This window comes from Thamnophis elegans, chromosome 2 (genome assembly GCF_009769535.1).
Source record: "Thamnophis elegans isolate rThaEle1 chromosome 2, rThaEle1.pri, whole genome shotgun sequence".
Classification (NCBI taxonomy): domain Eukaryota; kingdom Metazoa; phylum Chordata; class Lepidosauria; order Squamata; family Colubridae; genus Thamnophis; species Thamnophis elegans.
In genome coordinates this window covers 11,711,239-11,726,208 of record NC_045542.1, presented here as the reverse complement: position 1 = coordinate 11,726,208, position 14,970 = coordinate 11,711,239, and the positions used below count along the sequence as shown (strand labels likewise).

The 14,970-nt window shown below is 39.6% G+C and overlaps 1 protein-coding gene across 5 annotated transcripts; it reads left to right on the top strand.

Moving 5' to 3' along the window:
* Positions 1-4,891: 4,891 nt before the first annotated feature.
* On the top strand, positions 4,892-11,805 carry LOC116503290 (RNA-binding protein 3-like). 5 transcript variants are annotated; one of them, XM_032209599.1, is made up of 9 exons: positions 4,892-4,987; positions 6,019-6,133; positions 6,222-6,328; positions 6,976-7,078; positions 7,179-7,287; positions 7,370-7,434; positions 7,790-10,169; positions 11,102-11,174; positions 11,341-11,805. In XM_032209599.1, the coding sequence occupies exons 2-6, from the start codon at positions 6,031-6,033 to the stop codon at positions 7,431-7,433; spliced, it is 486 nt and encodes a 161-aa protein (XP_032065490.1). In that variant the 5' UTR covers positions 4,892-4,987; positions 6,019-6,030; the 3' UTR covers position 7,434; positions 7,790-10,169; positions 11,102-11,174; positions 11,341-11,805. The 5 variants fall into 5 exon arrangements, with proteins under 5 accessions (XP_032065490.1, XP_032065488.1, XP_032065492.1 ...); XM_032209597.1 differs by having other exon boundaries at positions 7,367-7,434; XM_032209601.1 differs by having other exon boundaries at positions 10,063-10,169; positions 11,341-11,634.
* Positions 11,806-14,970: the final 3,165 nt, after the last annotated feature.

Here is a 14,970-nt window from a genome sequence, read left to right as displayed (position 1 = left end):
GAGCTGTTTGCTTGCAGGAACTGAGGGGAAGTACAAGTAGAGAAGGTCATGATAAAGATACCCAATGGTGTCCTGTTCATTTTTTCTGGCTAAGCTGTTTTCTAGGCACGTTTTCAGTCACAAAGGGTTTCCGCTTCAAATTTCTGAATTCCAACTTGACACAGATTAGAAACCAAAATCGGATGGCAAAATTTAAAACTCTTGAGGACCAATGTAGGCAACAATATATCTAATTTTAACAAATAAATAATGAAACAAATGTGACTTTTGAATAAAATAATGTACAGGTAGTCATCTACTTACAACCATTTGTTTAATTCAAAGTTACAACAGCCTGAAAAAAGTGACATGACCTTTTTTTCTCACTTTTGACCATTTCAGCACCCCCATGGTCACATGATCAAAACTTGGATGATTGGCAACTGGCATGTATTTAAGATGGTTGCAGTGCCTTGGGGTCATGCAATCACTTATTGTGTCTTTCCGACAAGCAAAGCCAATGGGGAAGCGAGATTCACTTAACAATTGTGTCACAACTTTAACAACTGCAGTGATTCACTTAATAACTGTGGCAAAAAAGGACATAAAGTGGGGCAAAACTCACTTAGCAACTGTCTTGCTTAGTAATGCAACTTTTGGGCTTGATTGTAATCATAACTCGACAACCTGTAAAAACTTTAAACAAAACAATCTATACAATCTGTTAGAACTTTGGAACAGAGTCTGAAAATCAAATGCTTCAGACAGATAGGTATGACATAAAATATTTCCTAATCACTTTATAGATTTTTCTGTTTGAAGTGATGGCACTCACTTTCCAAGAAAATCCTGTGGTTATATCTATGTGGTCACCAGGAGTCAAATTCAATCTGAGGGTCTGTTTTTCCTTCAGGGGAACATGCGTACCATGCCTCTTTTGCTACCTTCCCACAATGGTCCTAGTTTATCTCTATAACAACATGCTTCTCTATGTATACTGAACTGAAATTTAACTTCCATTACTATGATGAAGTGTAGTAAACAAAGATTCCCAAAGGGGGAGGGGTGCATTGCAGGAGTAAGTCAACTCAGCCCAGATACTATGTGTGTGCGATAGAGGGTGAAGCCCCTCCCTAGTAGTTCACAGAATATATTGTAGATGCAGATAGTAGAATGCCCAGTCTGGCAAGATTTTTGTCTATAGGTGTGGAACAATAAAGAATTCTGTTTGGAAGAATCATGTCATTCTTGGTTTTCAGCCTGACAATCACCCTCATACAGCATAATGCTCATAATATCAGGGAATTAAAAATGTTTAGTCCATCAACTGGACAGTACAAGCTTGTAGAGAGAGATATATATAACATTTCTTGTGCACCATGGATAACAACATTCTGTATTTCTGAACATCTGTCTTTTTTCTCAGGTACTGTCTCAGGTACGGATAGGAGAGATAAAACTATAACCCTGACTTTAAATCCAGGTAAAAGAGATATGAAAATAGAATCAAGATTCAATCCATTTCTAGCCTACCACTTCTGCTATATCTACAAAGCAATAGTTATGTTCCATTTCAGCTCCCGAGAATATTTTCTGAATATTTTCACACACTTGATGCTGGTCATTCAATGACAATTTTGCCTTTCAAAATAATTGTTTCATGCTACTTCTGACATTCTCTTGCTTCACTTTGCAAACTATAATAAAAATGTGAGCAGGGAAAGTGGGCTTCAATCCCCCAAAGGAAGGAAAGTAGCTATACACCCCAGATATCATATAACTAACCTCAACAAGTTTCTGTCCCTTTTCTCCAGCCTCATTAGACATTGCTTGGGGGGGGGGGGGAGAGAATCAGTTTGATTCACTACTTTCAGAGCACTTCTGAAAATATCTATTTAAAACAACAATAAGAGTTTATATAATGGTCAATATCAAAATGAATCCAGATTTTTTTTTACTCTAAACCACCTGCACATCATGCATATTCAGAAGCAACATTCATTGCTTGTGATATTTTGGAAAAGGGAAAAGCTGCTAAGAAAAGTGTGCCATGTGTTTCCATGTATAGATTTGCATCCACTTCCTTCCTTCCTTCCTTCCTTCCCAATGCATCCAAGCACTTATCCAGTATGTTTAGGCTGCAATTCACTATACATGTATTCAGTATGCTCAGATCTCAGCAGAAAAGAAAAATCTTTGGACCATTGTATTTACTCCTATACTTAACAGCATTGCACCCAGGTAAACCAGGGAGTGACCCGAACAATCTGAGAACATGTATGTTATTTTCCACTTTTAACGTCAATACCTTTTAATTATATCTTAATGTCAGTACTTTTTAACATAGTGTAAAAACTGATGTGTATCGCTGGTCTTTGACCGTAATAAAGATTTACTTGCTTACTTACTTACACATCTCAGCAGGTATGTGCAAGACATGCATTAACTTCTCTAAATGCTGGAGGTGAGCTTAGACCTTGAGGAAATCTGAAATTGAGTTGATTTGTCTCTGGGAAAAAGATTACAAATTAAGATGTTCCCTTTATGTATAAGTTGCAATCAGCTTTTGAGCATAATTCAAAGGGCTTGTTATTACCTATGAACCACTGTATGGCATAGGGCCTGGATATCTGAGGGACCACTTACCTCCAATCATTTCTGTCCACTCAGTAAATCTCTATCTTCTGCAGGAGAGTTGTGTATACTGCTCGGAACCCTGGGTGTATACCAGTTTAAATATATTGGTTATAATAGCCCCACAAAATAACTCCTTTCTACTCCTATCACCTGCAAATCCAGTAACAGCAGAGGATCAAGGAATATTTCCAGATTGCAGACGTATCCTTTCCAAATGAATAACAGAATAACAGAGTTGGAAGAGACCTTGGAGATCTTCTAATCTAGTTCAACCACCTGCTCAAGCAGGAAACGCCATACCGTTCCAGACAAGTGGCTGTCCAGTCTCTTCTTAAAAGCCTCCAGTGATAAGCACTCACTTCTGAAAGCAAGATGTTCCATTGGTTAATTCAGGGGCAGTCAACCTTTTTATACCTACCGCCCACTTTTGTATCTCTGTTAGTAGTAAAATTTTCTAACCGCCCACCGGTTCCACAGTAATGGTGATTTTATGAAAACCTAATGAAAATTTTTAAATAATGCTATGAAATTTTTTTTTTAAGTCAATTAAATTTAAAAAAAGGAAAGTGCTTCAGTATCGGACAAAACCTCTACCGCCCACCATGAAAGCTGGAATGCCCAGTAGTGGGCGGTAGGGACCAGGTTGACTACCACTGGGTTAATTGTTCTCACTGCTAGGAAATTCCTCATTTCGTGGTTGCTTCGCTACTTGATTAGTTTCCATTCATTGTTTCTTCTCTTGCCTTCTGGTGCTTTGGAAAATAGGTTCAACCCACTTTTTTGCAGAAACCACTCAAATATTGGAACTATCATGTCTTTCTTTTCACTAGACTTGACAAATCCAATTCCTGCAACCATTCATGTTTCAGCTATCCTGTTTATGTCTTCATGTTTTAGAATCTTGTTTGCTATTCACAAATAAGTTATTTGGGAGGGGGGGGCAATATATTCAAGCTTCCTGGTAAGCAAACAGGAGCAGATCACGATCCTCTCAGCAGCATTTCCTGTCTTTAAATATATGCCAAACACCACCACCACCCGGGCGGGGGGTGGGAGATGTGAGGGCAACCTTTTATACTTGGTACATGCCAGAAATAGCTATGTTTGTAAAATTCAAGTTATCTTGTTTGCTAGAATGGAAAAAGAATGAAATGGCAAAATTTGCATCTCCATAGTCACACAAGAGATACCTCTAGGTCCCATCTGCTCTTTCATAGATTGGGGACAGGAGAATTGAAGTGACAGCACACTATTCAATGAGGGAACCCTACACCAACAACTGATTGTGCTGACTAGGTGATTATGGAGGAGTAAGAGTTCACTGTGATGTATTTAGGAAGCATCATGCTGGTCAACCCACTCTGCCCCTTCAAAGAATCTCCTGAGTAGACAAGCACATAATCAGATTGTTACGCTCTGACGGACAAAAGCTCCTTTTAAAAAGTCTTCAGAAAAAATATTTATTATTTGATTTCTAAGACCATGCAACTCAACAATGGTGCCATGCAAAAAAAGAACAAATCAGAGCACCCCCAAAGAACCACATATAACTTTTTCTTTCCAACCATTCTTGCTTTCATAGCCAAACAGGCATTTCTTCTCCTCTTGCCTAACAACTGGGCAACATTTAAGTCAGAATACACCGACTCAAGACCCCCAAATCCCCACACGGGAAAACGGGGGAAAGACGAGAGCATTAATTTCTCAAACTATTTCATAGGCTGTCACCATCTCAGGCAGAAAAAAAAACCTGGTAGGAAGAAGTGGTAGCTCTTGAAGTGCGGGAGAGCTCTAGCTCTCTGCCGCCACCTCTTGGCTGCCCGGAGTTCTTCACTCTAGTTATGACGATCATATTCGACCACGGAAACATCGGCCTACTTCTTCGTGTTCCCGTCCTCTGATATGTGGAATCGGGCAGCCGGGACCAAAAATAAAAGCAGATCCACTTAAACAGAAATAATAAAAGGCGGGATTAAAAACAACTTTACAAGTACACGTATCTCAACGTAACATGTGAAAGTATCCAGAAGACAGTTTCACAGCAAAAAATAAAAAATAAAAAAGAGCTAGCGATCGTGAGTGCATCAGTCAGCACTTAAGGTCCGGCTATAAGTCAACCGTATTATATATACGGTTACATTCTGCCTCCGGAGCTTCTTTTCCGGGGCGCTATACATCCGGCAAAGAGGAAACGGTAGCAAAAAGCGCCATCCGCGGTCCAACCGCTTTAAGCCTCGGTGCAGCACCCGACAGCCATACAACGGCCCTGTGGCGGTCACGTGATCGCGATAGGGGGCGGGATCCAATATAAGCGTCGCGCGGGCGGTGTCCCGGCCGCATTTTGAGTACGGTCCAGCCCAGGCGACTTCTTGTAAGTAAACTCCAAAGTTCCTTAGCCTCCCCCCCCCGCGGGGGTGGAAAAAAAACCGCGCTTAGACCGTTTACAAGGGGAAAATAACGGGCTCCTGCTCTTGGGGAGCGGGAGGCGCTCGCGAAGGCAGCGCGCACGGCAGGCGAAAGGAAAGCGAAGAAAAAAGCTCGCGCCCTGAACGAAAGCCTCGCCAACTGCCAAAGGAAATAACGTAGCCATGCGGTGCGCGTGCGTGGTGGAGGGCATGGCGTGGGGGGATGGGGGCACGAGGGAACAAAACGTTCCCTCGCGCGGGGTTAACAAAATGGCGCTCAGAGCGCAGCTATAGAAGCTCCCGTCTCCTCGCCTTCGTTATTTCTCTCGAGCCGCCGCGAGGCTTCTGCGGCTTTGTTCCCGGGCAACGAATAGACGGGGGCCTCTTGGCTGGCTGGGGGAGCGTCCTTCTTTAAGGATTCTGGACCCAAACGGGCCACTGGGTAAAAGTTAAACTTTGAAATGACGACGAGGGCGGAACAGGCTCGTGGGCCGCTTCCGCTTAGCGGCCTGGCGAAACGGTTACGGTCACGTGGAATTCCGGATACCCTGTGACGTTCGGAGCCATGTGCTCGGTTCAGGCCTAGCGATTCTCCATTGGTAGATTCGCCGGAATTACCCGCGCCGTGGCGAGTAGAATAATGGAAAGTCGTCTAGGGTAGTTCAGTAGTTTACCAGGTTTTGTTATTGCTCCTGGTGGACTCTCGGTCGTTTGGTTTACGTCCCTCGTAAGGAAATATGGCTAGTATATTGTATCGTATAATAGATGTCTGTGATTAATATATATACGCGTATATATGTGTGTATGTGAGTATACATGTGTATCTTTGTGTGTGTGTGTATACACACAAACATACCGTATGCATGGATATAGTTATATAGAGAGAGGGCATCAGAATTTCATTTATTTTTAATGTATGCCAGTGTGTTCATAGAAAAAAGTGACAATACATTATCTTACTTTTACAGCATTTTTTTCCTTTTTGTTTATTGTTTAGACTACCATCATTATGTCTTCTGAAGAAGGAAAACTATTTGTTGGGGGGCTGAACTTTGATACTGATGAACAAGGCCTTGAACAGCATTTCAGCTCTTTTGGTCCTATTTCTGAAGGTAATGTATTCAGCTAATAAAGGGGAATGAGTTGCTGTTGAAGATTACCAAAGAAGATGAATAACTTCTTTTTTTTTTTTACTTACAGTGGTTGTGATCAAAGACAAAGAAACACAGCGATCAAGAGGCTTTGGTTTTATTACCTTTTCCAATCCTGATCATGCATCAGATGCCATGAGAGCAATGAATGGAGAGGTAAGGTTTTTTTTTTTCAAAATTGTATTATCGGTTATGACTACAGTCTAAATATATCTAGCTACATGTATTTTGTGAGGTGTTTCCAGGAAGTAAAAACTAGCACAGTAGTATTTAGCTTTTAAAGCATCAGGAATTATTGATGTTTGGCATTTTTTTTACCTTTAATGTATCAATTGAAGCGTTCATATTTTCTTACCTAATTGACTAAGTTATTGGTCTCCATGATACCCATGCTGTGCATATCATTTTTGGCTATTAGTAAGGAAATAATAAGTTTGATTCAAAATGAACAGTATTTACAAACACACATAGTTTCCTTGAAAGATCTCTTATTCCATGCAAGTTAGAATGAGTCCGTCTTTCAAAATAACTTTGTTGCCTGCCTTTCATCAGCAGTATGTTTCCCATTCTTTTAAAGGTATCTGGAATTGTTCTAATGTTGTGCGTCCTTTATATTTAATAAATTATGAGTGGTGGTTTTATTACTTAGGTTAATTTGACAATGTCACTTAGCATTCATATTACTTCATTGGCTAAAATCATGTTTTAAAACAAAAATGGTTTTATGTCTAGAAGAATGTACATAAGAATAATCAGTTTCATTCCCTGACTTAATCACACCTAAAGTATTTGTTCATTATCAGTCTATAGATGGGCGTCAGATCAGAGTTGATCATGCTGGGAAATCTCGTGGATCCAGAGGTGGCTACTTTGGAGGCAGGGGACGAGGTCGTGGCTATTCTCGAGGTAAGAGCAAAACACCTATGATAAATACTTGATGCATAGAACTAAGGGTGAAAGGTGGGTTTCTGCAATTCAGCTGGCTTTGAAACTTTTTTTATTGTAGGCGGAGACAGAAGCTATGGTGGAGACAGAAGCTATGGTGGAGACAGAAGCTATGGTGGACGGTACGATAGCCGAAGTGGAGGCTACAGTAGTTCCCGTGACTACAGCAGGTAATTATGGTAGTATATATTTTATTTTACAAATCCATTCTATAGGGAACAAACATAAAATATTATCCCTTGTTTTCAGAAGTCAAGGAAACTATAATGATCGATACTCCTCAGGAGGTTCGTATAGAGACAACTATGACAACTGAGGTAAGTAGGCATTGGAAAGGGAGTGAAAAAATTGTCCTGTCAAAATGCCCTTAAGCTTTCAGTGCTCCAACTTACACTGGATAGTGGCAGAAACTTACAGCTACTGAGTTAAAATCAAACATGTTTCTCTATGTATTTGCCATTGATGCAGGCCTTCAGTCAATTACTGATGAATAATTTGAGTGCATGTTGGACCTTAAAGAGTTAAATTTTTAATTGAGAAGTTATCTGAGTGCTAACTGGGGGAGGGTCTGAGATTCGTAGCAACACTAATCTAAAAGTATAGGAGTGATGAATTGCTGCAACATGTCCATAAACTTGTGCCTTTATGATTATACCTGCTTCTTGTCCTCAGCTACACCGAGTAAAAATCCTTCCTGACTCGAGATCGTCCTTCCAATGGCTGTATTTATAAAGATTTTTGGAGCTTCGCTGAATCTTGTTTAATTACCTACATGATCTTCCCCTTATAGCTTTTATCACATGTAGCCTGAAAGCTTCCTCTACAAGATGGCCTGTTAGACTTTACTCAAGGGGTTTTTTTAAAGTGGTTTTTAAGCATTTTTTAAATCCAGTTTTATTTCTCTTGCCTTTGCAATCTAAGTTTTTTTTAACTTGACACATGGGGCCCTACAAAATAAACCTGTTGGAAGCTGACCAGTCTTTTGAAAAAGTACAATCATTTGATGTTCATCTCTTGGCATAACAAGCAAGGGCAAGGGTGACAAGGCAAAAGAATCTTGGTATTATTAAAGATATTGGTGGTATTACATTGATCATAGTAAAAGCTATTTTACTGTAAACCTATAACTCGAATGCTTTGAGAGGTTCTTGAAAATGTTTGTTTATATTGTCCATTTTTTTTACTGGAAGAAATATGCATAATTTCAATTAATTGTATTTGAAGTGGATAAGGAATTTCCTGTACTGAGGTTTTGGCTTTACGAAGCCCATTAAAATCCCATCTGAAACAATTCTCTGTTCTAATGTTTGCACTACACATCTTTGATAGTTTAGTAGCTAGTAAGTAAAAGCATTTTAGATAAGGCCCTGAAGTGGTATCTGAGTAATGAGGGTTTTATGTATGCCAGGAGTTTAAAAAGTATGAAATACAAATGCAAAAATCTGACAAATTGGGAGGGATAATTACAGATTCTTGTTTCTCACTAAAGCAATGTCCTAGCATGATTTAACATCATTATCTCTACAAGTCTAAATTATCTTGATACCAGATGAGTATTAGATTGTAAATATCAAATATGACTCAAGTATGGCCAATATATTTTTTATTCTACAATGTTTCAAAGTGTGTTGGGATCAACATTGCAATGCTACTCAGGGAAATCATTTTTACTTCTAGGAGGGGTAGTGACTTCTAGGAGGGATAGAGCCCAGTGATGACTGGGTGAAAGAACTCTTGAAACTTGCTAACAAGAATCCCAGCAGGATTTCTCAATACAGTGGCACATAGTTTTTAAACGTGTGTCATTCAATAGTGAATTTAACTTAGATTTGACTCTGATGAGTTGATTAATTAATTTCTGGTTTGCAAGTTTATATAGCCATAGAAGAAACAAGATGCTAAGTTTGTAAGCTGTATGGTGATACTTGAATTTGTAACATTCCTAAATTTTTCAAATATGTTCACTGAGTAACCTTCATGGGTTGCTACTTGCTTTAACTGTAATTTACTTTAATGATGGTATTTCTAGAGTGGAGGGCATGGAAAATAACTTCCCTTGCTTGTACAAACACTTCCAAAAGTAGGGAATGCCCTACTTGGTGGTTTGAGAAATAAATGGCTTTGAGCTGGTAGAGAAATACGCTTTTGACATTTGGAAGGTCTAAAGCTTCTGTTCAGCTTTAAGGCTGGACTGATGCTTAGCTGGCCTTACCTGTAGTTAGGTCTGTCCTGTTCTTACACTGTGAGAATTCTCTGCTAGCATGTGGAAGCCAGTGTCCTTGGAGACCCCGAAGTGTGTTGTCCTCCTTCAGTGCGATCCATGTGAGACGAAAGCTGCTCTTGGCTAGTTCATTTGTGGAAATAGTCCTGTATTTCGAGGTAACTCTTTTGCTCATGTCTGCATCTTTTCTCCCATAGAGCTCCATTCTTGTTGCTGCAGCAAACAGATCTTTGTTATTGGCAAATTTATTGGGCAAATCTGGGGTCTTATTGGACCTTAGCAGAACTTGGACTTGATATATTTGGGGTTTGTTTGTTTTCTAATCCTGGGGGGAGGTTCTGCCTAGCTCCTGTAACTTGACATACTACTTCAAGAAGGAGGAAGGCAGTCAGCTAAAACAATATTCAGATCCATTCAGCTACCCCTCTGTTCATTTCCAGTCTCTTGTGTTTTATGAAAACTTGGATTGTTACTTGGATTGATGTTTCCTAATAAAATCTAGCTTGGGTGTAGAAGCCTTCTATTCCCACTTCTTAAAATAACTTCATATAATTTGAAAAAAGGCTTAAATAAGGGAGAAAAATCATGTTAATTTGGGGAATCTTCTGAGGACTTGGTGAACAGCGTCACCTGGGCCTGAAGTATCTTGTTTAGAACTCTGTAATCACTGATATTTTTGAAAATTTTGAATGAACTTCTTTTAAGTGATACTTATTGTTTGCAGGCGAGAAGATTATAAGTGGTTATTCTGCCTAAAATAATAACCATTGACCTCTGAAGTAAGGAACAAGGAGATTGCTGCTTCACCAAGGTTTTAAAAACCACACTAAAGTAAGTAGTTTTTCTTCAAAGTAATACCAAATAATTCACCTACTCAATTGGCACCATCGCATAATATATGTGAGATTATAATTCTTCAAGGATTAAATTTATATGGCTGCCCATTTTATACACGCATACAATCAAACCAACAAAGTATTATACAAATGTCATTTAAAACAAATACAAATAAAGGTGACGAGGAAATGCATTAGTATCATGCGCATGATGGAGAAAACACAGGAATCCTATTGGCAGGGGTTCATTAGGCCTGCTTTTAAAAAGCTACATTTTAAGAGGTTTTTGGAAAGTCACAAGGTTTGGGGTTAGCCTTCCCTCAGGTGGGATGAAATGTGCTTCCTGTAAAGCTGGATAGAAGTTGACCTTCATAGATGAAAAGTACAGAAGTCTGAAAATAGTAAATTTGTATTCCAACTTTTTACAGGCAAAATAGGATTACTTTGTTTGATTGATGCCTTATATGAGAAATGACGACAGTGACTCTAGAAAGCAAATTTTGTTAGATTTCCAGTATCACTTAAGCAAATTTTCCCTGTTGTGTGTGATACTTTGGACATACTAAGAATCTTTATGATTATAAAGGGCTATCAACATTTATTCAAGCCAATTTATTCATAGTACAGTTTTTTTTAAATCTAAAACAATGTGCTGCAATATTCACAATGTGTTATTTTGGATAATGGATAGAACCCTGTGATCCCTAAGAGCCCCTTCTGTTTGAAACATATTCTGGTATTACAATGGTATAAGCACTCACAAGTATAGCAGTTACTAAAAAGTAAAAAAAAACACAGAACTAGGAGATATTAGTTCCAGCACATGTGACATTGTTCTACCTTGATAGTCACAAAATATACCTATGATCATCAAAGGTTTCTTTTCTCTGTTGTATAATGATTGACTAGTATATCCTTTCTTTACAGGACTTTCTGTTCTATTTGCTAGAATAGTATAACAGTGAACCAGAGAAGAAGGGAGCCAAGATTGTCCAATCAGGTTTGTTTAACAATTTGTATATTTTCCTCAAATAAGGGAGGTAGAGATAGAAAAAAATAGAATCCAATTTTGGGGTTTAAGCATGCCTTCTGTATAATGGCAAACTTAATTTTCACCCGCTTAAATGTATTGGTTCATTGTGCTAACTGTTCTTCTATTTTGTCAGATTGCAGGAATTCACACCTATCAAAATTGTTGTAACAAGTATAACAGACCAAGAGGACTTGTCACTAGGTTGTATTAGATTGCTGGAAATACATCCACCCACAAGGACTTTTTTTCTGATTAGCTAACTAGTTATATCTAAGAATCCATGCAAAATTGGAAGACATCGTAATCACCTTACTGAATTTGTGTATTGATGAATAACTATTCTGATCCTGTAATGGTTTTACAAGTTGGGGAAATGGATGTACATATCTACAGTTGTGTAATTCTTGGCCTAAATTTTCTATGAATGTCAGATCAAAGTAAGAGAATCCTTAATGCTTTTGCTTAGATCATGCATTAATGCTATACAGTTGGTTATTGTTGGGTTTTTTAAAAAAGTATGTTCTCTCTACCCTTAAAACTTTCATTTCCAAAACTGTCAATATAGCAAAGTTTCTAATAAAGTGTACTGATTGAATAATTACTGGCTTAATAATATATTCTCATTGCTTTCAGTGAGGTAATCAATGGCATAATCAGAGGACTGTTAAACTGGTTGTTATATGTAGAGAGAAAGATGCCAGCACCTGTGTCCTTGTTGTAGGAAATCACACTGACAAAGCTCTATACCACAGAAGGAGGCTAAGTGGAACATTGACCAGGGTGTGGATGAGAGGTACCCAGCCAAGTGAGGCCATCTGGAGGTAAAGGTGTGTTGTAGTGAGCAGAGGACTGGAGCAGGAAGATGTTGCCCCAGTGCCCTGTAGCTCTTTTGCCTCCTCCAATGCTGGGAGCCATTTTGAGTTCTCTGAAGGACAATAAAGCAAATATGGGAGCCATTTTGAGTATTGGCTGAAGGACAGTAAAACAAATATGTATGCAGTGTTTATAAACTGGTCAAAAAAACAAAAACTGCAAGAAGATTTATTGGGACTGATACCAGCTGGAGGATTTGGTGAGAAGTTCACCTTGAGTGAAAGCCATGAAGAGAAGGTGCAGTTTGTGTGGTGGGGTGCTCGCAATTCAGTGAGAGAACCCTGTTGAATTACAATAACCGGTAGAAGGCTGAGTAAGTTGAGGTCTATACAGAAGCCCTTTGGGTAGCAAAGACCTTGGGAATTTGTGTGTGTGTATTTTCCACAGATCAGGACATGCACTGCTTTGAATAGGGAAGGGGTCTGAAGGGATGGGAGCAGGCTATAAGATTCCAATAGTAATGGGAGAGGAAAATGAGAGTTGGGGCCCAACTCAGCAATGGTAATACACTGAATCTGAATTTTCTGGCAAAGCAATGGCAAAGTATTGAGTTTTGGGGAGATTTTGATTTCTCCTGCCATGGATAGATCATTCACTGGTGAACCTCAAATTCTTGGGTACCATTCCCCTCCGCATGCAGATAAAGCCTATTGGATCAGCCCACTCCAAGTGACTAATGGACTGATTGAATTCCAGAGGGAGCGTGGGGTTATTTCACAAAGCCTGCTACCTGAAGCCTTTAAATTGGATTGCACCTGAGCAGCCCCTCCAAAGATGCCCAGGGTTCCCAAAGCTCCCTAGGTATTTGATGGGATTGATGGAATAAGGATAAGAGACATCTAAAGCATTGCTGGCAAGAGACAAGGAGAAAAGACAATCGGAATGGAGTAAAGCTGCTATTAAGGCCTACCTCACAGAAGTAAGGGTGGTGGAATGCAACTATCCACCCTTAGTGCATCTACTGATAGTCACCCAATGGCCCTCTTTCAGGTAATTTAGTCCCTTTGAGGGAGCAATACCAAAGTATATCAAGGGTTACTGTGAAGAACATGCTGCATCTGGCAGACAGCCGCATTTGATCTACATTGGGCTCCAGCCTTACAACAGAGCCAATGGAAGTGGTGGGTGTTATATTTTCCAAGGTGGCCTGGGAAGAGTTTGAGCCTGCAGAAACTGAGGAATTGGATGGGGCCCTCTCAGCTGCTTTTGTGTGTTGGATACATGCCCCTCCTGGCTAGTTAAAATTGCATAGGAGAGGATGCATGAGTGGGTCTAGACCAGGGCTGTCAAACTGGTGGTCCATGGGCCAGACCATGCCCATCCCAGTTTTACGAAGGCAAAAAACATCGCAATACATCAACATGAAGTGGTAAATTTGACACCTGTGGTACTGTGATACTTAAAGACCTATGCAAGGGTCCTCTGTAGACTTCAGCTCAGCATTCAATACCATCATTCCAGATATTCTAACTAAACTAAATCAGCTAGCTGTACCTGACTGCACTTGTAAATGGATCATAAGCTTCCTAACAGACAGGCAGCAGCAAGTGAAGCTAGGCAAAATCACATCAGATACCTGTACAATTAGCACAGGAGCCCCCCAGGGCTATGTTCTCTCTATGCATCAGTGACTGCATCTCAAAAGATCCCTCTTTTTGCAGATGGTACAAGTGATTGGTCTCATTCAACACAACAATGAATCTGCATACAGACAGGAGGTTGAACAACTAGCCATATGGTACAGCCAGAACAATCTTGAATTAAATACACTCAAAACTCTAGAAATGGTGGCGAATTTTAGAAGAAAACCTATACTACCACCTGTTAACGATACTAAACAACACAACAGTAGAGACCTTCCACATTTCTGGGTTCTGTCACATCTAAAGACTTAAAATGGACACCTAACATCAAAAACGTCATCAAAAAAGCACAACAAAGAATGTTCTTTCTGCACCAACTCGGAAGCTTAAACTGTGCAAAAAGCTGCTGATTCAGTTCTACAGAGGAATTACTGAGTCTCTCATCTGCACCTCCATAACTCTCTGGTTTGGCTCTGCCACCAAGTAAGACAAACATAGACTTCGACAGAAAATTAGAAGTGCAGAAAAAACAATTGCTATCAATCTGCCTTCCATTGAGGACCTGTATACTACATGAGTCAAAAAGAGGGCTGTGAAAATATCTACAGACTCCTCACATCCTGGACATAAATTGTTTCAACTTCTCCCCTCAAAATTATGCTATAGGGCACTGCACACCAGAACAACTAGACACAACGAGTTTTCCCCCCGAATGCCATCACTCTGCTTTACAACTAATTCCCACAACACTGTCAATAATTTACTAAGATTGTATTGCTATTCTTCTCTTCCTTCCTAGTATCTATCTCTCCCCACTTATGACTATAACCATGTTGCTTGTATCTTTTAATTTACATTGTTTTTATTGTTTCATAGTATGATTTGATAGCTTATTAGTAACCTTGACTATCACTAAGTGTTGTATCTTTTTATTCTTGATGAATGTATTTTATTCTCCTTATGTACACTGAGAGCATAGGCACCAAAGACAAATTCCTTGTGTGTCCAATCACTTGGCCAAGAAAGAATAAAGAAAAGTATAAACTCCTTTTTAGAGAAGGAATGGTCCCACCAGCTCTTAAAGTAATGGTGGTATGCCACATCAACGGACCATCAAGTAGTCTGGAGAGTTTTTGTCCGGACTCCAATCTTCCCTTTTTAGGGAAGGTGGTGGAGTTGTCACATGACAGTTTCAGAGAAACCCGGATAAAGCAGATTATCTAACCCCCTGACTTCTTGACTTCTCATGATATGGTACCCTGGGTCAGCTTCCAGAATTAGTGCTGGTTCTCCTCCATCCGAGCTGG